At 46.8% G+C, this 24,109-nt stretch overlaps 1 protein-coding gene across 10 annotated transcripts in view; it reads right to left on the bottom strand.

Annotated features, from left to right (window-relative positions):
• Positions 1 to 1,029: 1,029 nt before the first annotated feature.
• Positions 1,030 to 24,109, bottom strand: part of Rad52 (RAD52 homolog, DNA repair protein) — a 65,449-nt gene continuing 42,369 nt past the window's right edge. The window contains exons 1-12 of one of the 10 annotated variants that reach the window (XM_052719216.1): positions 23,090 to 24,009; positions 13,169 to 13,262; positions 10,620 to 10,721; positions 10,062 to 10,155; positions 9,819 to 9,886; positions 8,502 to 8,620; positions 7,708 to 7,783; positions 5,149 to 5,351; positions 4,852 to 5,003; positions 3,645 to 3,728; positions 2,777 to 3,025; positions 1,030 to 1,692 (exon numbers count right to left, since the gene is read on the bottom strand). In XM_052719216.1, the coding sequence (XP_052575176.1) occupies positions 2,793 to 3,025; positions 3,645 to 3,728; positions 4,852 to 5,003; positions 5,149 to 5,351; positions 7,708 to 7,783; positions 8,502 to 8,620; positions 9,819 to 9,886; positions 10,062 to 10,155; positions 10,620 to 10,721; positions 13,169 to 13,255 (1,218 nt within the window). In that variant the 5' untranslated portion in view covers positions 13,256 to 13,262; positions 23,090 to 24,009 and the 3' untranslated portion in view covers positions 1,030 to 1,692; positions 2,777 to 2,792. The other 9 variants (XM_052719215.1, XM_052719211.1, XM_052719214.1 and 6 more) reach the window with 9 other exon arrangements.

Genomic DNA, 24,109 nt, shown 5'->3' with positions numbered 1-24,109 from the left:
GAAAGTGAAAGCTTGGTGGCATATAGCAAACTGCTGTCAGTCAACACTTCTGTAAGCGTTTGAGTTAGGTCTCAGCTGCCCACAGATAGGTCTGTCCCTGCTCCAATATTAGATACTTCCCACCAAACCTGATGGTCTGTGCTTGATCCCTAGGACCCACAGGATGTGACAAGAGCACCAATTCCTTCATACACAATAAATATAAATGTAATTAAAGAATTTTTTTTTTAAGGATTAGGCACATCAAAACCCCAAATTCAAAATTGCTGGGGGTGGTACAGTTAAGAGTAGTTGCTTCCTTTAAAAAAAAACAAAAAAACTATTCCTGGGGCTGGAGAGAGGGCTCAGCAGTTAAGAGTGTACTGCCTTTGCAAAGGACCCAAGTTCAATTCCCAGCACCCACATGGCGGCTCACAACCATCAGTAATACCAGTTCCAGGGAATCTAACACCCTCTTCTACTCTCCGTGGATACTACAAATACATGTGCATACATGCAGGGAAAACACAAAGTAAAATGAACAAAACAGCTATTCCTTAGATCATCCTTTTCATTGCTTGGGGAAAAAATACTGGTCTTCAGACTTGGATTATGACATAATCTTTCTTTAAATGAGAAATTATGCAGTAGCTCCTCCCACAATCCATGTTTTCATGCAAAGATTTCAGCCAGAAGAAAACAATCATTTAAAATTGTGCACTGTCCCATGTAGTGTAATAAGAATCCCACCGTAGATTTAAGTTTTGCCTTTGCCAAGTACAGCCATGAAAGAGGCCTATCTACCACTAATCTCAGTTGTAAAGTTCCACAGTTCTGTCAGTATTAGTGTTCAAATGTTAATTTACTTGATGGCTCGGAAATGCACTAATGGGAGGGTGGGGGAGGCGGCAGCGCATGCCTTAATCCCAGCACTAGTGGATCTCTGTTGTGTTTGGGGCCAGCCTGGTCTACAAAGTGAGTTCCAGGACAGCCAGGCTGTTACACATTGAAACCCCCCAACCCTACCCCCACCAAAAAAGGCTACAACTGTTGAGATGTAGTCTTTATTAAAATTTAATCATGTAAAGTTGAAAAGAATTCGCGCTGGCCTCCCTGCTGCATACAAACTACATACAACCACAGGACATGGTAAGTGCTGAGAACGGAGAAGACCTAAATCATACTTAAGCACCCACTGTACGTCTTGGCACTTCTATCTGGATAAAGGAAGGCTTCTGTTGACATGAATGAATCCACGTGTGATCCTGAACCACCGCCATGGCCTTACTGGTTAGCACTTAGTGGAAAACATTAACAACCCAAAGCCAAAGGAAAGATGAGCTCACATATAATTAATTGAATGTAGGTGACGATCAAGCTGGTGCTTAGATGGGCTGTATCACTAAACAACAGAAGGCAGCCTGAAAACTAAAAATCTCTTGATACAGTAATTTGGGAGTGAATAGTTCTGAAAAACTTGCAGAGCCAAAGGAAAGGCATCTTATCTGTTGGCCTCCCTCCCATCACAGGGTATGGCATGACAACCTCTTTAAAGTACTCCATTAATATGCTCTAAAGTCCTCTAATGAGTTCAGAATAAACCAAGGTATAAAACTGCAGTTTTCCAAACTTCTCATGACAGAATCCAGCTTCAGGATGGATCAAGTTTCCTTTTCTTCAGGTCCTGGCTCTTCCTATGAGAGTCAGAGTGTCCTGTGAAAGACAGATGGTTAAAATGCAGCAGCCTTGACTCAACAGCTGATCACCACTGGACTGGACTGGCTAGCAACCCTCATTCAGACAACACACAGAATGAGTGACCACTGGGTATCGTTCTCATGACAGACCTCTAGGTACAGTCAGGCCTTTGCTTCCTACAAGTGTGCCCAACCAACACTGTGACATAAAGCACTATAGTCAAAGTTCAGAGCTCAAGAGCCATTCAATCAAGTTACAAAAAAAGAATGTTTTAAGTAAGTTTGTAACTTTGTATCAGACTACATTCATAGCTATCCCCGAGTCTCAGGTTGGACACAACTCATTCTAGATCTAAAGAGTAGATAAAATCAAGATCTGAAAGCTCAAATACTCTCTTCTGCACTGCTCGCTGCCTCAGGATTCCATCCAGCTTTTCCTTTTTCTTTTTGATACAGGATTTTTTTTTTCTTTTGGTTTTTTTCAAGACAGGGTTTCTCTGTGTAGTTTTGGTGCCTGTCTTGGATCTCGCTCTGTAGACCAGGCTAGCCTTCAACTCATGGAGATCCTCCTGGCTCTGCCCCTCAACTGCTGGTGACTAAAGGCGTGCGCCGCCACCAACCAGCTTGATACAGGATCTTAGTATGTAGTCCTAACTGGCCTGACTGAACCTAGGGTCTTACAACACACTAGGCAAGGGTTCTACCATTGAGCTAAATATCTAGCCCATGGAATTCATCTATACCTCACAGAAATTCTCTTGCCTCAGCCTCCTGAATGCTGGGACTACAGGCATGTTGCCACCATGTCCCATTTATCCCAACAATTTTTTTTTTTGGTGGGTGTATTGCCTGCATGTATGTGTATGCACCACTTGCATGTCTGATGTCCACAGTCCAGAAAGGGGGTATCCAATCCCCCTTGGAACTGGAGTTGTAGACCGTTGTGAGCCAATACATGTGTGCTGGGAGCTAAATCCAGGTCCTTTGCAAGCGTAGTATGCACTGGTAACTAACTGCTGAGCCATCTTTCCAGTCCCCCTAATTTAACTTCTTAAACTGAACTAGCACCCTTGCTTCAAATTTTATAGAATTAAACAAACCCATAATTTTTGTTCTTCACACATCTCTGCTACCTAGTACATGCTGGTGAGTGCTGCAGGTCTGCAGGTGCCCGGCTTCAGGTTTTTCTGGTGGCATCTGGTGGCAAAGGACACCATCCTGGATCACCTCCTGGTTGTTGAGGGTTCCGGTGGCAGAGGTTTGGGGTGGTTCTGGTCTAGACAAGGGCTTAATGATGTCCTCTAAATCTGGAGTCAGGTCCCACATTTCTAGGTTGTCTTCAGGGTTAGCTACAGAAGAGAACCACAGCATTGTTTACAACAGCTTCCATGGTTTGACAGGTGTGATGGTGCACATGGCAGCCAGCAGTGCGCGGGAAAATGGACAGTTCCACAACAGACAGTAAGACCCTGTCTCAGGGTTAAAAAAGAAAAAGAAAAAAAAATCATGCTTTTGAGTTCCTTCTGATAAATTTGCAAATGTTCTTCATTCCAACAAATACCCTGAATTTTTCTTTTGGTTGGAGAGTAGAGGAACATGTATCAGAGCCCCCATTAGTCAATTTGGGGACCTCTTTCCATTTTTATAAAACTCTACATCACTAAAAATCAGATGAGGGCCAGAAAGATGGCTAGTCAGGTAAAGTCACTTGCCACCAAATCTAACAACCTGAGTTCAAGACCCAGGACCCGCATGGTAGGAGAGAACTGATTACAAGATGAAATCTATGAGCTGGGGATATAGCTCAAGGGTGAGCACCTTCCTAGGGTTGCAGAGGCATAGGTTCAATCCCAGTACTGCACCCGACCCTCCCAGGAGAACATGAACTGTATTTGCCAAAAGGTACACGGCACAGTAAATTACACATACTCCCCTAAGTATTTACTGATTAATTCTCACGTCACTTACCTGGGCAGGCGGCTCTCTCCCTGAGGAGTACTGAGGTAGCAGTTTGGGGGGTACTGTGTTCCGGAGGAGGGGCTGGAAGCACAGCTAGTTTGCACAGGAGACAGGACAAGCCAGAGGTCACGTAACTTGCCAATTCTGGGGTTAAGTCTATTCTTCTCTTGCCCAGAGCACACCTTTAGGGTTCAGGTCCCTGACTCCCAGGCCTACCTCTAACTCTGTATGTCGTCTATGTCTCACTAGAGTGGGGGAGAACCACGTGTGTTTTCTTTGTTTAGTCTGTGGGAGACAGGGTCTCTCATGTAGCCCAGGCAGGCCTTGAATTCCCTATACAACCAAGACGACCGTGAGTATCTGATCCTCCTGGGATAACAGCAGTGTGCCACCACCACACCAGATCTGGGGATGGAACTCAGACACTGGGCGAGCACTCTGCCTGAGCAACAGCCCTAACCCATTTCCCCGTCAACAGCAAAGGCCCCTAGAGTTGGTAGGAGCCTTGCAGCCCAGTGGTTCTGGGACAGGGCAGTACATCCTGGATTCCATCCTTGCCCTTCAAGCTCCTGGCATGGCCAGAAGCCAAACTTTTAGGCCAACTCATTACTCAGGATGTGCCCAGAATGGTGAATATGTTTTGGTTTGTTTTTTCCTACATTAATGTTGGTATTGTGCTGAGGGGTGAAAATAAACCCAGCATATAATCTGTCTCCTGCACCTTCACTATACAGAGAAAATGGGCAAATGCTCCCTGGACCGGGAAAGTCCTTAACAAATGTCTGCACAACATCAGAAACATCTAATTCTGTGAAACCAAAACTCCGGTTAATTTAAACTCCTGGGTAAAAAAATCTGCCAAAAGCTCCAGTTATCCCCCAGCTTTGTCTTAGAATCAAAAGCTATCCAAGAGTCAAGTTTCTTAATGCAGAGACAAACAAAGTGATTCTTTACTCAAAATTTCAAATTCCAGAAGATGGGGAGGGTGGTGGTCTCACTATGTAGTCCAGGCCTGCCTCGGCCTCCCAGGTGCTGCAGACATAACATGTCGATCATGGCCCGCTGACTTCCCTAAACAGCCCTTATCTTTGGAACTGGGAAGGGGCAGGGCAGACTTTACCATCCTGATTCCATGGGGTCATCTGTCCTACATGGAACTTAGAGAAGCCCTAGCGAGGCACGGCCTGGAAAGAGTCACAGTCTCCCCCTCACACACCCTGACACTCAGCTTCCACCTCTGCGGCAGGTGTGTGGCCCTTCAGGGGCACCCCCATCTGCTGCCGGAACTGCTGCTGCAGCTGCTTCTGCCGGAGCTTCCGGAGCTTCCGCTGGTGAACAGCATCACTCTCCACGGTGGCGGCCAGACTGCTGCTGCAAACCAAGGTAACCACAATGGACCTGGCTTGAGGAAGCACACAACCAACCACTGCTGGTCTTAGAGGCAGGAGTGGAAGCGACCAAGGCCACACTAGAAGGAGCAGAAGAGGAAAGGGAGGGAACCTGAGTCCAGTACCAGGAGCTGCTGCTGCAGTCCTTAGCCCCCTGCAGCCTAATGTCTGAATCGCGTGGGTGGCTTGGTCTGCAAGGGGAAGTTGCTTCTTGTGCTTTTGGGGGTCCCGGTGCTTCCTTCTGTCGGCAGCTGTTGTATCTTGCCTGTTCCACAGATGGTTCAAAATCTTCTCTCTTTGCTTTAGTTAAATCCACTTCAAGAGGGAGCTGGTAAGAGAATGAAGAGGTAGAAAATTTGAATGTGCCAGGAGATGGTGTCCCACGCCTTTAATCCCAGCACTCAGGAGGCAGAGACAGGCAGATCTCTGAGTTCGAGGCCAACCTGGTCTACAGAGTGAGATCCAAGACAGCCAGAACTGTATCACAGAGAAATCCTGTCTCCGGGGGAAAAAAAAAAAGATGGTTTATGCAACTGCAATGGAAACTACCAAGAACAAAAATATGCAGAAAATCTGCAAAATGCAAGTAGTAACCATCCTATCAGTAATTATTTTAAATGTAAATGGATTAAATCTTATTTTGAAAAAAAAAAACAAACCCACAGATTGGGAGTTAATGAGATGGCTAAGCACATGCTGCTCTTTCAGAGGCCTGTAACTCCAGCTCAAGGGAAATCCAGTTCCTTTGTTCGCCATGGGCACCTGCATTTATATGTGTGTGTGCGTGTGCATGTGTGTGTGTGCGCGCGCACGCACACACATGCACACACACAACTAAAAATAATAAAAATTTTAAGAAGACAAAAGATTCAACAGATGGATTACAAAAACCATATCCCACTATATGACACCTACAAGGACCTGAGTTTGATCCTCAGCACCCATATAAAAGCTGGGAGGGCAACAAATGCCTGTAATCCCAATCCTGAAGGATGCCTGGGGCTCAGTGGCCAACCAGTGTAGCCTAACTAATGAGCTTCAGGCTCAAGTGAGAGACCCTGTCTCAAAACAGAAGGTGGAGCAACTGAGAAAGACAGCCAGCATCCACCTCTGGCCTCCATAAGCACATGCATACAGACACATGAACATGTACACTCACCTGGGGAAAGGGCAGTTAACACTGCTGAGAAAGCTGAGCTCCCCAGGCCAAGGGAGGAGAGTTGATAAACATCCTACACTTTTCATAAGAACCAGCTCAACATGAACTAAAGTCCCAAGTGTAGGACTCCAAACCCAGAGAAAATGATTCACAGTGCTGGATATGGTGATGATTTCTTGATAAGACACCAAAAGTGGGGCTGGAGAGATGGCTCAGGGGTTAGGAGCACTGGCTGCTCTTCCTGAGGTCCTGGGTTCAATTCCCAGCAACTACATGGTAGCTCACAACTGTCTGTAACTCTAGTTCCAACAGATGCAACAGCCTCATATAGACAAAATTCCAATGTACATGAAATAAAAAATCATTAAAAAAAAAAAAGAAAGAAAGAAAGAAAAAAAAAAAGACATCAAAAGCACTAGGCAGTGGTAGCATAAGCCCAGCACTTGGGAGGCAGAGGCAGGCAGAGCTGAGTTTGAGGCCAACCTGGTCTAGAGAGCAAGTTCCAGGACAGCCAGGGATATACAGAGAAACATCATCTCAAAAAACCAAAAAATAGAATATTTTAAGAACTACTATAACTCAACAGCAAAAATACCAAATAACCCATTAAAAATGGCAATGGACTTCACCCGCTCCAAAAATGACTCCCAAATGGCTAAGGAGCTTTTGAAAGCCAAGGTTGATGTCAGGGGCACATGGACTCTACAAGAATGGCAGAAGAGCAGGGCTGAACAGTGGGAACTGCCCTGAGCATCAGTCTGGAGAGTTCTCCAAGGAAACAAAATGGGAGACACACTAGCCAGCACTCATACTTGTAGGTCTCCACCTACCACAAAAATGGAGACGCTGCTTCTTCGAAAAATGTACACATCCATGTCCACAGCAGCAATCCACAGCCAAGAGGTGGACAGGTAAGCACAGTGTATGCTTCCAGGAGACTACACACACACACACACACACACACACACACACACACACACACACAGAGCAGGTATGGAGTCTTGTCAGAAGCCAACTGACATTGCACTGGGGTCTGTGCTGAGAGAACAGGACAGCACCTGACAAGGCTCTCAAGGAGACAGAATGCAACGAGTCTACCAGGGAGACACCAACTCAACCCCAGCTGACGCGACTCTAGTCACGTCTCCTGCACAGCACACTCCTGAGGCTGGTGCTAAGATCCCATAGATGGTAGTGACAGGGACAGAGTAGAGGTGCGCACCACACAGCCACCAGAGCTAAGGGCAGAAAGACAGCTAGTCTGAACATGTATAGGGACTAGCGACAATGTGAGAAAGCTCTGCACTGGTTCTGAGGGGACCACTCCCAGCATGGCTCTCTGGCACATGAGGGGAACTGTAAACCTGGCCAGGTCACATCTGCTAGCATAGCATTAACCTTCCAGATCTGAGATAACCATTCTAGACGCTGCCAAACGCCAAGCCCTCACTTCTCCTGCTGCTACACTCAAGGACATACCTGAGAAGCTGCAGGCTGTGGTACCCCACTCCAACTATTAACATACCTGTCGTGGAAGCTTATTTAGTGACCTCAGGTAGTCTTTGTCCAGAATGCAGTTTCCAAGTGCGTTCCCAAAACTCCTACAGTGACAAAAAAGCCGAAGAGTTCACAGCCACAGCATCCAAAGCCGCAGCTACAGGAGGACATGGACCCCAGTCTTCCTTCAGTGAGTGGCAATGGCACATGTCCCATTCCTGCATCCTACTAGCTTCTGAGAGCACAGGAGTGACCTGACCCAAATCTCTAAGGGGAGCTCGAGTGCTACGAAGCCCTCCCCCGAAAACTCACCTGCTACAAGCCAGCCCTCTGGAGAATGGGACAGAACTGACAGGATAGGAGCTGGCGGCCAGTGGGAGGTTATAGGTCACTGGGACTTGCCCTCTAAGACTACAGATCACTGGGTTCGTTTTCTGTTTGTTTGTTTGTTTAACTTCTCCGCCATGATGCACGCCCTTGCCCCAGACCCACGGCAATAAGGGCAGTCAATCCTGACTGCACCCTCTGAGCTCAGGCAACCTAAAGCTCTCTGAGTTGGTATATTTGGACATTTGCTGTGAGAACTGAAAGGCTGTCAGCACCTCTGGGCCCTTCCAGGGAGGGAGGGAGACACTGAGAACAGTGTAGTCTGCATTCAGCCATGTGTTCACTGGAAAGTACAAATGCAGCGTGGAATTGTGGGACCAGGGTAAAATGAGACTTATCTTTTCATGTTATTTAGATTTCTGACCCAAGGGAATGGGCCACTTCCTCTGAAATCTGAACTGAAACCAGTTGGCTGGACCCCAGCTCCTTTCGTACCTGAGTGCCCGTTTCAGCCCATCAGTCACAGCCTCCTTCCGGGCCTTCTCCAGGGACAAGGCCTTTGACCTGAGGCCCTCACTAACTCCATAACCCACGTCCTCATGATAGGAACCATCCTGAGGTAGAAAGGGATGTTGTTGGAGCTCTAACATGGAAGCTGTAGTCCTCTTCCCTGAGCAACAGCACTTAAAAAAAAGAAAAACCACCACCACCCCCCAGCCCACCCTCAGGCTGTGGAGCCAGGACCCTGCTGAAGAGGACACAGCACAGAACTTAAGACAGCAGTTTCTAGAAGTGCTGTCTGGAGCAGATCTGCCTGGAAACATGCCTGTGGTCAGTGCTGAATCTTTAATATTTAAAGCTGTAGGGTCAATAGAAATTGACAAAAAACAACACACACACACACACACAAACATACAGGTGTATAAGTACAATGGAGTTATAAATGAAACTTCAGTCATAAATATATTAGGACAAAAGCAGCAGGAGATGTGAGTTCAGACAAAAAAGGACAATGAAATTTCTGAGAAAAGTGCAGCTTAGCAGGACATGGTAGCACAGTCCTGTAATCCCAGGACCCAGATAGCAAGAGGCCAGTCAGTGTAAGCATAACCTAGGCTACATACTGAGATTTTTCTAAAGCTAGTGGGAGCACATGCCTGTCACCTCAGCATGCAGAGGCAGAGGAAGGAAGACAGCCTCAGGCACCCAGGGGCCTACATGATGAGATGTCTAGAGCAGTGGTTCTCAACCTTCCTAATGCTGCGGCCCTTTAATACAGGTCCTCACATTGTGGTGACCCCCAACCATAACATTATTTCGTTGCTACCTCATAATTGTGATTTTGCTACTGTTGTGAATTAATCTGGTATGCAGCTTGTCTTAGGTGCCCCCTGTAAAAGGGGGCAATAATACCCACAGAGTAAGAACCACTGATCTAAACTGAGGTAAAGGGTATTGGACACAGCACTGGTTCAAATAAATGATGGCATTTAATCCCCTATGGCACTTACGTTTTTGTTACATTATAAAAAGATTTTTGACTGTCAAGTTACACACTTACACACACACACACACACATAAACACACACACACTCCTTTTGTATTTATGTGGTCAAACTTCTGTGTATCAGCTTAAAATGAGGAAGACACATCCTTTCAACATGCTTTTGAGGGGCAGGAGAGAAGGATATTTGAATACTGCCATCCTAGGCACCCTAGCGGGGGCACAGTCCAAGTCTACACTCAAGACTCCCTCCCTGCTCACACTGTCTCCTCGGTCCTCCCAGGCAGCAGTGGCACCTCACCCCTCACCTTTAACTGCACCCTTACAAATGCACAGACTCCCACGTAGAATTTGCCATTGTTGAGATCAACAAAATCTAGGAATGGGAAAGAGAACCAGTTGGAAAGATACTGATCCTGCACCTTACCCACTTTTTTTGGCTGGCAATCCAACCCACCTACCCATATCCTGACTCACTAAACTCCTGAAGCAGGAATAAAACAGTTATGAAATAAGGAACATAGAGCGGTCAGCACACACAGAGAACATACCCACATTCTGCTGGGTGATGGAGTGCGCCCAGCCATTGTAACCAAACATCTCATTGGCCAGGTTAATTACCCGGTGACCTTCAATATAACACACCTAGAAAATAAATTTTCAAGAAAAAGCTATTAAGGCCAGGCAGTGGTGGCACACGCCTTTAATCCTAGCACTCGGGAGGCAGAGGCAGGCGGATCTCTGTGAATTCGAGGCCAGCCTGGTCTACAGAGCGAGTTCCAGGAAAGGCGCAAAGCTACACAGAGAAACCCTGTCTTGAAAAACCTAAATAAACAAATAAATGAATGAGTTAATGAGTGAATGAAGTGAAATTAGAAGCAAGTGGTAAAGGGCACATTTTTAAAGATGACGTAAATATCTCAACATGGAATTTACAGCCATCTCAAAACAATGCAGATGACAGAGAAGTCTTGGACCCACTCCTTCCAGAGGCACTGGGAAGTATCTAGTATCAGGGAAAAAGGACCTCTGAATCCATGGACTCTAGTAAAACCAAAAGGCAGGATTTCTATGCTGACTGCTAGATACGTGCCCAAGACTCAGCTTACCTTCTGGCCTCCTCCAGCCATGCGGCTGCTGATGTACTCTGGGCCCAGCCTCTGCCTCAGAGCCCTCTGGATAGCCTGGTACTCTTCTGCTGTGTACTGGTTCTACAATCCATAAGGGAAATCTAGTCAATATCTGCGCCGTTCCTCCCACAGTCAATCCCTCCTTCAATTTTCAGACGCAGCACCTCTCCACACTCTTGAATACTGAGTAGAGCCAACTGTAGATGAGAGCACCTGCCCAGCAGGCCTGAGGCTCTAGGTTCCATCTCAGCCCAGGGGAAAGTTTTACACATATCATGCATACATGTATCAAAGCATTGCATGGTAGCCTATAAAAAAGCATAACTTTATGCACTCATTAAAAATTGCTTTAAGCTGGGTGGTGATGGCGCACACCTTTAATCCCAGCACTCAAGAGGAAAAGGCAGATGGAACTCTGTGAGTTCGAGGCCAGCCTGGTCTACAGAGCAAGTTCCAGGACAGCCAGAGCTACACAAAGAAACCCTGTCTGGGGGTGGGGGTGGGAGGGATGCTTTTAAATGGCCATGAACCTGAGACTGGATAGGTCATGGGCCTAGGAGAAAACCTACTACTATTACTCTGCAAAGGAACATAGCAGTCAGATGACTCCTAATGACATGCTGCTGTACCCTAAATCCGTGCCTCACTCAACCCTCACCAGAGACACACAACTAGACAGTGTGCAGAAAGAAGAGTACTCTGGCGTCCTCAGCCCTAGATGGGATGTCTCCATTAACCCCCACCCCACCCCCCACACCCCAAGGCTCAGGGATTATGCAGTAGAGGCAGAAAGAATGTAAGGACTGGAGGTGACTCCAAGACACGTGACTGATGCAGACATAAACCCACAGAGACTGTAGCACACACACCAGACCTGCACAGGCTCAGGCCACACAAACCCCAGCATGAGATGGGACGTGGGTACAACTCCTACCCCTAGCCAAGTGCTATTTGCAGCTGATAGCTGCGGGGTGGGGAGGACCAGCTTTCTCCAACCAGACACTGGGGCAGGCCCCACGCTCAGGAGCAGTTGACCAAGAGAAAAGGAGCTCCGCGGGGTTATTTGTGGCCTCTTGAGTTGGTTTGTTGTTTGGTTTTTTGAGTTGTTTTTTTTTTTTTTTTTGGCATTTTTTTTTTTTGTCTTACTGGGGTTTTGTTTGTTTGTTTTAATTTTGGGGTTGTTTTGTTTTTTCCTGTTTGGAGGGATTTGTTTTGTTTTGTTTTGTTTTGAGACAGAGAGAAAAAGCATGAAGTTGGGTGGGTAGGGAGGAGTTGGAAGAATACATGATCAAAATACATTGTAAGAATTAAAAAAAATTAAGCTGGTGGTGGTGGCACACCCTTTTAATCTTAGTACTTGGGAGGCAGAGGCAGGTGGATCTCTGTGAGTTTGAGACCAGCCAGGTCTACACAGTGAGTTCTAAGACAGGGCTGTGTAGAGAGACCCTGTCTCAAAAGCCAAAAACAAAAAATTAATATAAAAATATTGCTTTAAAGTATTGCTGCTATCCTTCTTAAACTTTTCAAGCAAAATTGGGTTTTGTTTTTGCTTTGTGGAGCTAGGGACAGAACCCAAGGCCTCACCCAGCTAATAAGCAACCTCTCCCACTGAGGGAGCTCCAGCCCTCTGAAGTGGAGACAAGAAACCCAACTTCCCCCTTCAGAGCCTGAAATTCACACTCCAGAAGCTAGCAGAAGGAACACAGAGCTCTTACAATGAGCATCCCACAGTAGACAAATACATGATGGTTGCTCTTTGGGGTTTGTTCCCTTGTACTGTTTCCTTTGGGAAGACAAAGCCAGATTCTTGCATGCAGTGTCTACACAGAGAGAGGCTTCACGGGCATGTACTACACTCTACACGGTATAGCCAAGTGGGGTAACATTTTATAGCATATGAATCCCTTGTACTGACTTTTTACATTTGTATTCCATTTCTAAAATTGTACACGTAAGTACACAGTAGCACAGTGTGCCCGTGGGCTCTGAGGACAGCTGCAGGAGTCAGTTCTCCGTCCTCCGTGTGGATCCCAGGGATCGATCTCACTCGCCAGGCTCGGCGACAGGTGCCCTGCCGCCACCTCTCTGGCCTACTATTAGTCTTTCCTGCCAAGTTCACAAATGACTTAGTTACTAAAGACCTTGGAACAAAATGATAAAGTACTACACCACACTGGGGATAGGACAGCTCAGTGGTAGAGCTCCAAGTTCAATCCTCAGTGCTACAACACAAAACAGCAAAGATGGTGAAATACCGCCGGATGGTGGCGGCGGCAGCGGCCCACGCCTTTAATCCCAGCACTCGGGAGGCAGAGTGAGTTCGAGGCCAGCCTGGACTACAGAGTGAGTTCCAGGACAGGCACCAAAACTACACAGAGAAACCCTGTCTCGAAACCACAAAAAGATGGTGGGCTACTGACTGGAAGGGAGAAAGGCACACAATGAGCACCCCACCCGGGACGACAGTATCATTTCATCCCAGCTTTCCTCATTTAATCTCCTTCGAGACGGATGAAGCAACTAGTCACCTGCCCGAAGCACAGCACAGACTTCCCACCAGCAAAGGGAGGACGCTTGTCACCACCGCCGTCGACCGCTTCCTCGGCTCCGGCCATGTTGACTCTGTTTAAATAAGATAATAACGGGAAGAGGATTAGGGGAGACCCAGAGGAAAAGCACGACAAGAGGTTACCATGTTCTGTTACACATTTGGTTTTTTGGCTGGCTAGTTTTGTGTTTATTTTATTTTAATGTACATGTTGTGAATGTTATTGTTTTTTCTTAGCCGGCACTATAAAACAGATGTTGATTTCTGTATGCTGATTATATATTCTGTGGCTTTCTGAAATCACATCTTCAAGAGTATTCTGGTGTAGTCTTTGTGGTCTTTTACATGCAGGTTATTGTCATCTGCAAATAAAAACATCTGTAGTTCTTTACTTAAAAGACAAATAAATAAGACGGGCAGTGGTGGCGCACGCCTTTAATCCCAGCACTCGGGAGGCAGAGCCAGGCGGATCTCTGTGAGTTCGAGGCCAGCCTGGGCTACCAAGTGAGTTCCAGGACAGGCACCAAAACTACACAGAGAAACCCTGTCTGGAAAAAACAAACAAACAAACAAAACAAGGCTCAAAGAAGGACAGAGGAAAAGCAAGAGCCTCTATCCCAGTCAGATAAAGCACTCACTTAGGGGACAACATCTCTCGGGTCAGGTATGGTTTGCCAAAACAGACAAACCTAGCTGTTCTTCAGTTAACACATTTATTACTGGGGCTAGAAAAGGTGAACGTTTACACTGAGAACATACTGTGTTATATCAGTTTTACAATATTACCACTATTACAAAATTTTTGCCGTGGAGGCAAAATTTAGGGTATAGCTGTGGCTGGTCTGGAACTCACAGATCCGCCTGCTTCTGCCTCCCAAGTGCTGGGTGTTGGCATTCTGGCCTGCCCCTTGGGGACCTGCCCTGCGTCCTGACATAAAGCCTCCTTTAAAGAAAACATCTCCCTTCTTCTTCTCCCCCTTCCTCCTTTTCTGGCCACGAGGTGTGCACACCTCTGCTTTCTCTCTTTCCCTCTCTTTCTCTGTACCTCTCTATTATAATAAACTCTCCACGTGGATGCTGTGTCTGCATGGTATGAGTGACTTTTGCCACACCACCTGTCACCCCAGCTGCATGGCCTGTCTCCCTCACCTACCGAGGCACCTTGGCCCAACCTGCCGAGGCCTCTAGTATCATTACACTGGGATTAAAGGCATGTGATACCAAACCCAGCTTCCACCAAACCCAGCTCCCACCAAACCCAGCTTCCACCAAACCCAGCTCCCACCAAACCCAGCTTAAGAGGCTATGTTTTAATGTTAAAAACTAAATCACAACTATCTAGCATATGGACAATGTAACTGGTCTCTATGGGGTTGAAAAGGAAACATAACCACAATAACTGAACCATTTTCCAAGACGCATGCTAGTTAGAGGGAGACTAGCAGAAAGGAAACAAGCCAGGTGTGGAGGTGCACACTGGAGGACCAGCTCAGAGCCCGGGCAGCACATCAAACCCTCATCAGAGAAAAAGGGAGGGAGACAAGAGGACAGGAAACCAGAGAGCCAGGGTGGGCAATGTAAAATCTGGGCTCTGGAAGACAAGCAGCATTCAGCCAGGCTGACTCTGGACCACCAGCAGCAGCAGTCATTAGAGACCAGAACCACTCCAGACCACCCCAGAACAGTCAAACTGCCAACCTGTCTCGTGAGAAGCTGACTCCACTGCTCTGCATCCTCAGAGTACTGCTGGTAAAACCACAACTCAATGACCGTCACACAGCACTCCAGCACAGGCCTCAGAGTCCACGTTCTGGAGCTGAGTGTGGTGGTACACCCATGAGTCCAGCACTCGGGGTGCAGGGAGGAACCTTGGGGTTTGGAGGCCAGCCTTGTTGACAGACTGAGTTTGGAGACTAGCCTGGAATAGATAAGACCCTATCTCAAATCCCCACCCATGCCCAAAAAAACAAATCAATAAAATAAATTTCTAGAACTGTTTCAGTTTTCAAATATGCATATTTTTAACAAAATAGAAATAAAACAATTCAGTGGAGTGAGCAGAGGCAAGGCATTAAATATTCTGTTTTGGAGCAATACAGTCTCTGTCACAACCACTCAACTCTGGAATGTTAGTGTAAGAGCAGCCACAGACAATTCAGAAGTGGGCATCTCAATTGAACTCTGTATACACAGTTATAGTAACAGATTTGCCCACAGGCCACACTGTGCCCACCCCTGCTATAACTCACGTTCTAAACTCGAGAAGCCCAGCTTCACCAGGTCAGCTAGTGAGCTGGGTGACTTCACCAGGTCAGCTAGTGAGCCGGGTGACTGCTTGCTATAATGGTTAGTTTGTAAACTTGATAGAATCTAGAATCACCTGGTGTCTTAAGAAAGGCCTGACTAGATTAGATTGGTCTGTGGTCATATCTGGGAGACTGTCTTGATAATATAACGATGTGAGAAAAACCCAGCCTGAACATAGACTGCAACACTCCTTAGTCGATGTGAGAAAAACCCAGCCTGAACATAGACTGCAACACTCCTTAGTCTGAGCCTGGATTGTCAGATTGGACAAGGTTCACTGCCTTAGGCATGTGTCATTCATCTCTCTCCGACCTTGACTGTGGATGTGACGTAACTGCTGCTTCAAGTGCCTGCCCCCTGACTTCCTGGCAATCACGGACTGGAACCCGGAACAGGAACTAAAAGAAACAAGTTCTCCCCTCTGCTGTTTGGTTTTGTTGTTGCTGTTTATTTGTTTTTTGGTCAGGGTATTTGGTCATAGTAACAGAAATAAAACTAGACACTGGCCTAAAAAATTAATAAAATAAAACGAGGGATGCAGAGACCCACAGTCAAACATTAGGTGGACCTCCTTGGCGAATCCTGTAGAAGAGGGGGAGGACGGATTGTAGAAGCCAGAGGAGTCAAGAACACCACAAGAAAACCCACAGAATCAACTAACCTGGGCTCACAGAGGCTCGCAGAGACTGAACCGACATCCAGGGAGCCTGCATGGGACTGATGTAGGCACTCTGCATAAATGTTACGGCTGTGTACCTTGGTGTTCCTGTGGGACTTCTAATGGTGGGAACAGGGGCTGTCTATGACTCTGTTGCCTGCTTTTGAGTCTATTTTTCTCCTACAAGATTGCCTCATCCAGACTAAGTATGAAGGGAGGTGCCTAGTCTTATTGATATGCCATGTTTGGTTGACATCGCTGGGAGGCCCGCCCTTTTCTGAAGAGAAGGAGCAGGCGTGGATGGAAGTGGGGAACTGAGAAGTAAGGAGGGAAGGGAAATCGTGGCCGGGATGTAATATATGAGAATAAAAAATAAACCAATAAATAAATAAAAGAGGCTGGAAAATAGATTTGTGGTTAAGAGCACTGGCCACTCTTCCAAAAGACCTTATTTTATTTATGTGTATGGGTGTTTTGCCTGCATGTACATCTGCACACCAGAAGAGGGCATTGGATCTCATGGGACTACAGTTACAGATGATTGTGAGCCACCACGCGGCTGCTGGGAATTGAACTCAGGCCTTAAATCTGTTTTTAAGGGTGACTACAAATAAAGTAAAAACTGAATGGATCTCACCACCAAGAAACAGCAGCATCCTTTTTTTTCTATGCGCAAGCATGTGAGTGTGCGTCTGTGTGTACATTTGTTAAAGGTGGAAAGTATACACACCAGGCAGCACCTCAGATACTCCTGGCCATTCCCTTTTCTTCATGCCAGCATCAGTGGCTAACCAAATACACAGGGTCTTACCACAGTGCATGGGCAGTCTGCAGCCCCGCAAGTTCTAACTCACACTGCATGCCTCCACTCTCTACCCTTGACTACTTACTCTCTTGCCTTTGAGCTACAAGAGCACACCTGAAGCCATGCCATGCACAACCTGGAAAGTTAAGGAGTTAATATACCACAGGGCACACCTTTCTCCAATGAAACAGAAGCTGGAGATGGGAAGGAGTAAATTGCTGTTCCTCCTTCCCCGGATGGACTAGCCTATCACACAATCCTATTATACATCCTCCCGGGAAACACTTGCCGGAGGTCACACCATCAGCCAGAGTTCTAAAGGTGGGCAAGCAAGAACAGCACCTCTGAAGTGACTTCATCTCTCTCCCCTCCGTTTTCCCAAACTCCTGCTTCCCGAATTCCACTTCCTGAAGGTCTGAGAGCACCTTGGATCTCAAGCTCTAGGTTCAGGATAGAACAACATACCCTACTCATGCTCTTTCTGCCTGCCTGCTGTTCCCTCAGCTCTTACCACAGTGGTGCACACGCTGAACTCCTTTCCAGACTCCAACAACATCTGCACCTCTCTATGCGAGAGCTTTTTTGGATTAGTACCTATCTTGCATGGCAAGCCAGAGTGAGTGCCAAACTCTGGCCACAGCGAGCAGCCTCAACACCGGCTGTCAGGAGGTGGTGCTTAACTATCCCTGTTCCCAAGATATACAGCTGTCTCCTCACAGGCAGTGAAGGCCTAGAACCACACAGCATATTGAATTCCATGAACAGTAAGAGTCCAGAGCAGAGTACTTTCTAGCTGTGAGCAAGAACAGGATGATGGACGAAGGTAAACAGGGTTCAGGCTGTAGGGTGCCTACCGTCACAAAGCAGGGTTTGATCCCCAGCACCACAGACATCGGGCACAACGGTGCAGCACTTAGGAGGTGAAGGCAGAAGGATCAGGAGTACAATGATAGCCTCAGCTACATGGTGAGTTACATGAAGCTAGCTACATGAAGCTAGCCTGAGCTACAGGAAACCCTGTCTCAAACAAACACAAGGTAAATAAAGAGGCATTGTTTAGGTAGCATGAGCAGAGATGCATTCAATTCTCAGTACTGGGGGTAAGGTGGGGTACAGGAGGGGTGCAGGTGGGGTGCAGGTGGGATGTAGGTGGGGACAAAGCAAACAAAACATTTTTATCCTTTTCCATTTCCCCATTAACTAAAGCATTTCTAGTAATCTGTGGAGAAATGAGACATCCCCACCTGAGGAAATGGACACTTCTCCCTCTGCAACTGTTCCCTTTTCAAAGAGAACAGAGCATTTTATAAAGTCCCTGAAGAGCTTGAGACCATTCCATCAGCCACAAGAGAGCAATGGGGAATTTTAAGGCAAGAAAGATTAAAATCACACTTATGCCCCAGAAGGCCCTTTTTAACAGGGAACAAACAACACAGGTCAGTTACAGTCTCTACCACAACAGCCCAGAGGGCAACGAGAAAGTCAACTAGGAAAGCAAGGAAGGAGCATGAACAGGGAAAGAATGATAAGGTATGGGTCAGCAAGATGGCTCAGCAGGAAGGGTTGCGGCCAAGTCTGACGGCCTGAGTTCAATCCCCAGAACCCATGGTAGAGTGAGAACAGACTTCTGCACTGTCCTCTGGCCCCTCCCCACACATAACACCAACCCCAGCACCAAAGAAAGTAAATCAAAGAAACTGGGTCTTTAAATCCACTGTAGACTTTTTACTACTGAATCAATGAAGTGGTTATAGCATCAATTCCCATTATTCATGGTAGATATGTGAAGAACCATCCTTCCTCCATCTTAGGCTTGAAAGACACAGAAAGACTTATGATTAAACCTCTGTTTCTTGTGGTGATATATTGTGTACCCTAATAAATTTATCTGGGGATCAGAGGTCAGAGTCAGCCACTAAATTAGACATAGAGGTCAGACAGTGGAGGCACACACCCTTAATCCTATCACTCGGGAGGCAGAGATCCGTCTGGATCTCTGTGAGTTCAAGACTACACTGGGAACAGAGCCAGGCAGTGGTGGCACACGCCTTTAATCTCAGGAAGTGGCATGGCTGGGTGGAGAACAGTATATAAGGCTGAGGAGACAGGAACTAAGCAGCAGTTCAACTGAGACCCTCAGGGGTGAGGCTTTCAGTCTGAGAATTCGTGGAAACCGGATCGGCTGAGGAGTTGGCAAGGTGAAGTTGGCTGTGGCTTGTTCTGTTTCTCTGATCTTTCAGCTTTCACCCCAATATCAGACTCTGGTTTTTTGTTTGTTTATTTGTTTTAATTTTCCGGAGCTGAGGACTGAACCCAGGGCCTTGTGCTTGCTAGGCAAGCACTCTACCACTGAGCTAAATCCCCAACCCCTGGGTTTTGTTTTTTTTTTAATAAGATTGTTTAGCAATTCATGTTACATTTCTCAAGGATTGGGCTATGCCCACCTGTAACCTGAACTACAAATGTTTCTGTACTGCCTGTTCCAGGAATGGCAACCATGTCTTTGTTTCAAAACATTAACAACCATCTTGTAACCTACCTTTGTTTCAAAAGGGTTGTTATGACTACCTGCTGTTATGACTACTTTGCTATGACTACCTGTTGTTAAGACCACCTTACAATCATGTCCTTTTTTTCCAGGAGATTGTTACTACTCATGCTCATGTTCTACTCCTGTACTCCTACCTATTTTGCCTGACAAATCCCCCATTTGGAAACCTCTTACCACTGAACTATAAAAAGCTTGTCAGCAGCCGGGCGGTGGTGGCGCACGCCTTTAATCCCAGCACTCGGGAGGCAGAGCCAGGCGGATCTCTGTGAGTTCGAGGCCAGCCTGGGCTACCAAGTGAGTCCCAGGAAAGGCGCAAAGCTACACAGAGAAACCCTGTCTCGAAAAACCAAAAAAAAAAAAAAAGCTTGTCAGCTGGGTGGTGGTGATGCGCACTTTTAATTCCAGCACTTGGGGAGGCAGAGACAGGTGGATCTCTTCAAGTTTTAGGCCAGCCTGGTCTACAAAGCAAGCTCCAAGGGAGTCAGGGCTGTTACACAGACAAACCCTATCTTGAAAAACCAAAACACAACAAAAAATTAGTTTCGAAGTACAATGACCAAGCAATTCTGAGCAAATTGCCGTTCGTGGTAACGAGTTATAATACAGAGCCGTAACAGGACCGGTAGGATACTGGCACTGGGACAGAACAAGGCTGCAGCCCCACTGAAGAGCACAGAAGACACAGGTGCAGACCCTTACACAGCTACGGCCACCTCATCTTTGACAAAGAGGCCAAAACTCTCTGGAGAAAAGACAGTCTCTTCACCCAGCAGTTGTGGAGAACAGGTAAACTACATGAAGAATGAAAGCAGATCCTTATCTAACACCCTCCACATAAATCAAATCCAAATGGATAAAAGACCTTAGAACAAGACTAATCTGCTGAAAAAAGGAAAACACGTCAAGATACAGGCATAGGTAAGGACTTTCTGAGTAGGACTCTGGCTGCTAATGAAATAAGGCCACCAATCAATTCTATAAAAATAAAAATACCAAAGGAAAAGGCACAGAATGGAGAAAATCTGGCCAGCTTTACACTTGAGAGACGATATGGAATATACAAACAATGCAAAAAGTTCAACAAGACAGCAAATAAGTCAGCGGAAATGGGCTGAGGAACTAACAGAAATATAAATGTCCAACAACATTTTATTTTATTTTTGTTTTTTGAGACAAGATTTCTGTGTGGCTTTGGAGCCTGTCCTGGAACTAGCTCTGTAGACTAGGCTGGCTTCGAACTCAGAGATCCACCTGTCTCTGCCTCCCAAGTGCTGGGATTAAAGGCATGTGCCACCACCACACGGCTTATTTTATTTTTCTAGAGAGGGTTTCTCTGAGTAGCCCTGGCTGTCCTGAAACTTGCTCTACAGACCAGGCTGGCCTCAAACTCAATGTTCTGCCTGCCTGTGCCTCCCAATTGCTGGGATTAAAGGCATGTGCTTCTACCACCCAGTCCACTTTTTTTAATTTCAAAGTTTGAATATTTTTTAAGAAACATTTTAATGTTTATTTTATGTGTATGTGTGTTTTGCCTGCATGCATGTCTAAGTACCACATGTGTGCCTAGTGCTTCCTAGTCCAGAAGAAGGCATTCCTTGCAATTAGAGTTATAGATAGCTGTAAGCCACCATGTGGGTGCTGAGAACCGAAACTGAGTTCTTGGGAAGAACAGCCACTGCTCCTATCCACTGAGTCATCTCTCTATCGCCAATATTTTTTTTATTATTATTATTATTTTTTTTTTTTGGTTTTTCGAGACAGGGTTTCTCTGTGTAGTTTTGCGCCTTTCCTGGAGCTCACTTGGTAGCCCAGGCTGGCCTCGAACTCACAGAGATCCGCCTGGCTCTGCCTCCCGAGTGCTGGGATTAAAGGCGTGCGCCACCACCGCCCGGCTCCAATATTTTTTATTTTTAATTAAAATATATCATTTCCCCTTCTCTCCTCCATTCTTCCCATAGCCTGCCCCCAACTTCATGGCCTTTTATTCTTTGTTTTACGTCCATAACACAGACACACATATATGAATAAATACATAAATACAAACCTACTGAGTCCGTTTAATGTAGCATGATTTTAGGGCCCATCACTCGCTACTGGATCATCACTTGATACTTTCTGGGAAAGACTTATTCTCCCTCCCTCGATAGTCACTAATTGCCTAGACCTCTTTATCTAGAAGTGGAGCCCCGTGAGAGTTCCCCCATCCAAGTTGGCATGTCAATTGGTGCTATCATTGTCCAGGTCTTATTAAGGCAGCAACATTGAGATGTCACGGGTGTAATGTCCTTGTCATGTAAAAGACACACTGTTACAGCAGACTTCCTGGTCTTCTAGTTCTTACACTCTTTCCTACTCTTCACATGTTCTCTGTGACTCGGATGTAGGGTTTTATGTTATAACAGTTCAAATCTTTATTTGAAAGGCTGGTTTTAACTATATATGTATGTGTCTGTGTGTGGGTATGTGAATGTGAGTGAAGGGGCCTGTGGAGGCCAGAAGCTTCAGATCCCCTGGAGCTGGGGTTATTAGTGGCTGTAAGGCACCTGATGATGAGTGTTGGGAACCCAACTCAGTTCTCCCCAAGAGCAGAAACCATTGAGCCAGCCAGCCAGCCAGCCCCAGGCCAATGATACATTTTAAAGTGTTCAACTTCATTAGCCACCAAAGAAATGAAAACTAACACTACTGAGATCCGATCTCACTTCAGTCGGCATGACTGTCAACAAGAACACAAGTAGTAAAAGGCTAGGAGGGAGGAAGAGGAACCCTTATTTGTTGATGGGAATATAAATTAGTGCAAATAGTACAGAAATTAGTGTTGAGCATTTCTCAAAAAACGAAAACTTGTTTGTTTTGACCTCATGGCCTAGCTATCCCTCTCCTATGCATATGCCCAAAGGACTCTAGATCCAACCACAGAGATACCTGCACATCTCTTCATATGCTGCTCTATCCACAACAGCAACAAATCAGCCTAGATGGCCATCAACTTATCAACTGATGGATAATGAAAACGGGATAAAAACAGCCCCTACACACATTAAAAGTACTGTATTATTTCACCCAAGTGAAACAGCTAAGTTCACGGATACAAAGTAGAAGTGGAGCTGGGAGTAGGGAAGATGGGAGGGGAGCTAACTAGGGCTTCAGGATTTATTTAGGGGTGATGAAAATATTGTGAAACTCGATAATGGTAGGGGTTGCACAACCCCTAAAACATACTAGTAACCACGGAACTGTACACCTCCAAGGGGTGAATTTAGTGTACTCACGCACGCCTCATTTTTCAAAGTCCAGAAAGACTGAATATGCGGCTACCCCGAACGTCAAATTCCTCAAGTCGATCGGTGCTTCCCAACTCCACCCACTCCCTCCCTCCAACTTCACCCAGTCGCCGACAGTTACCGCGAGTGTGGCGCGGTGCAGAGCTGCACCGCCACCACCTCCAGGGCTGCCCTCCCCAGCACGCGATCAGCGACCCGGACCCGGCGCCTCCCCAGGTGAGACGCCCCCACGGAAGGCGTGCGCAGCAGCCACCCGAGGAATTCCAGTCCGCGACCCCGCCGACCCACTCACGCGCCTCGGAACGCGGTGCACGCAGGAGCTCGGTCCCACTACCGGGCAGCCGAAGGGGGCCTCGCAGAAGAGACGGAGGCGCAAGCTCAGGCCACGCCGGGAAGGAGGTCCGCACCCAAGGCGAAACAGAAGGAGGAGCCGTAAGTCAAGTCAGGAGGCGACCCGGGCCGCAAAGCAGTCTGTCGCAAATCGTGACGCGGGCTGGAGGCTGCCGAGTAAACGGCGTCCTGAGCCACTCGCTCTGTTATGCCCACCGCAAGCAGCGGCTAGCCTTTCTACCTCCAGGATCGGCCTGCAGCCGCGGCACCTCCACTCTCGACGGTCCTTGCCCTCCCTTCAAGGATGCGGCTTCATCCAAGCCCCAAGACCTTGGGGCTGGCTTTTCGCCCTTCACCCCGCTTGTGTAGGCGCCTTGAGAGGGGCTTGTCCAGCCATTCTGTCTGTCACCCCACCTAGTGCGCACTTAAACTAGGAGGTCCTGGCAGCCCGAGGTGTAGTTTGTATACTGAGAACTTATTAAAAGAAAAAAAAAAAAGGTCAGGCTTTTAGATTGCTACAATTTAACCAATTCATTATCTGGCCATTATCGCCAGGATCTTCGTTGTTTTCCTGGATGACTGACTTGACTAATCGTCTTCCCAGGAACACCGAGTCAGATGCAATTAAGAAATAAACCGAAAGTCCTCGAACCTATTGTAGAGCCCAAACCTAAAAGACCAGGATATTTGCACAGGACAATGGCACCAGCTGCAAGAAGAACTCAGCAGTTTCTGGAATGAGTTGACCACTCAACTTGTCCATTCCTTGAATAAAGAGAAAGGCATCTTTTGCCAGGCCATGGTGGCGCATGCCTTTAAATCCCAGCACTTGGAGGCAGAGCCTGGCGGATCTCTGAGTTCGAGACCAGTTTGTTCTACAGAGTGAATTCCAGGATAGCCAAGGCTACATAGAGAAAGGAAGGAGGGAGGGAGGGAGGAAGGAAGGAAAAAAAAAAGCATCTTTTGAAACTGTGCTACTGGCTAAT

This window comes from Peromyscus californicus, unplaced genomic scaffold (assembly GCF_007827085.1).
Source record: "Peromyscus californicus insignis strain IS unplaced genomic scaffold, ASM782708v3 Scaffold_6__1_contigs__length_162567912, whole genome shotgun sequence".
Taxonomy (NCBI): domain Eukaryota; kingdom Metazoa; phylum Chordata; class Mammalia; order Rodentia; family Cricetidae; genus Peromyscus; species Peromyscus californicus.
This window is presented reverse-complemented; position numbering and strand designations above follow the sequence as displayed.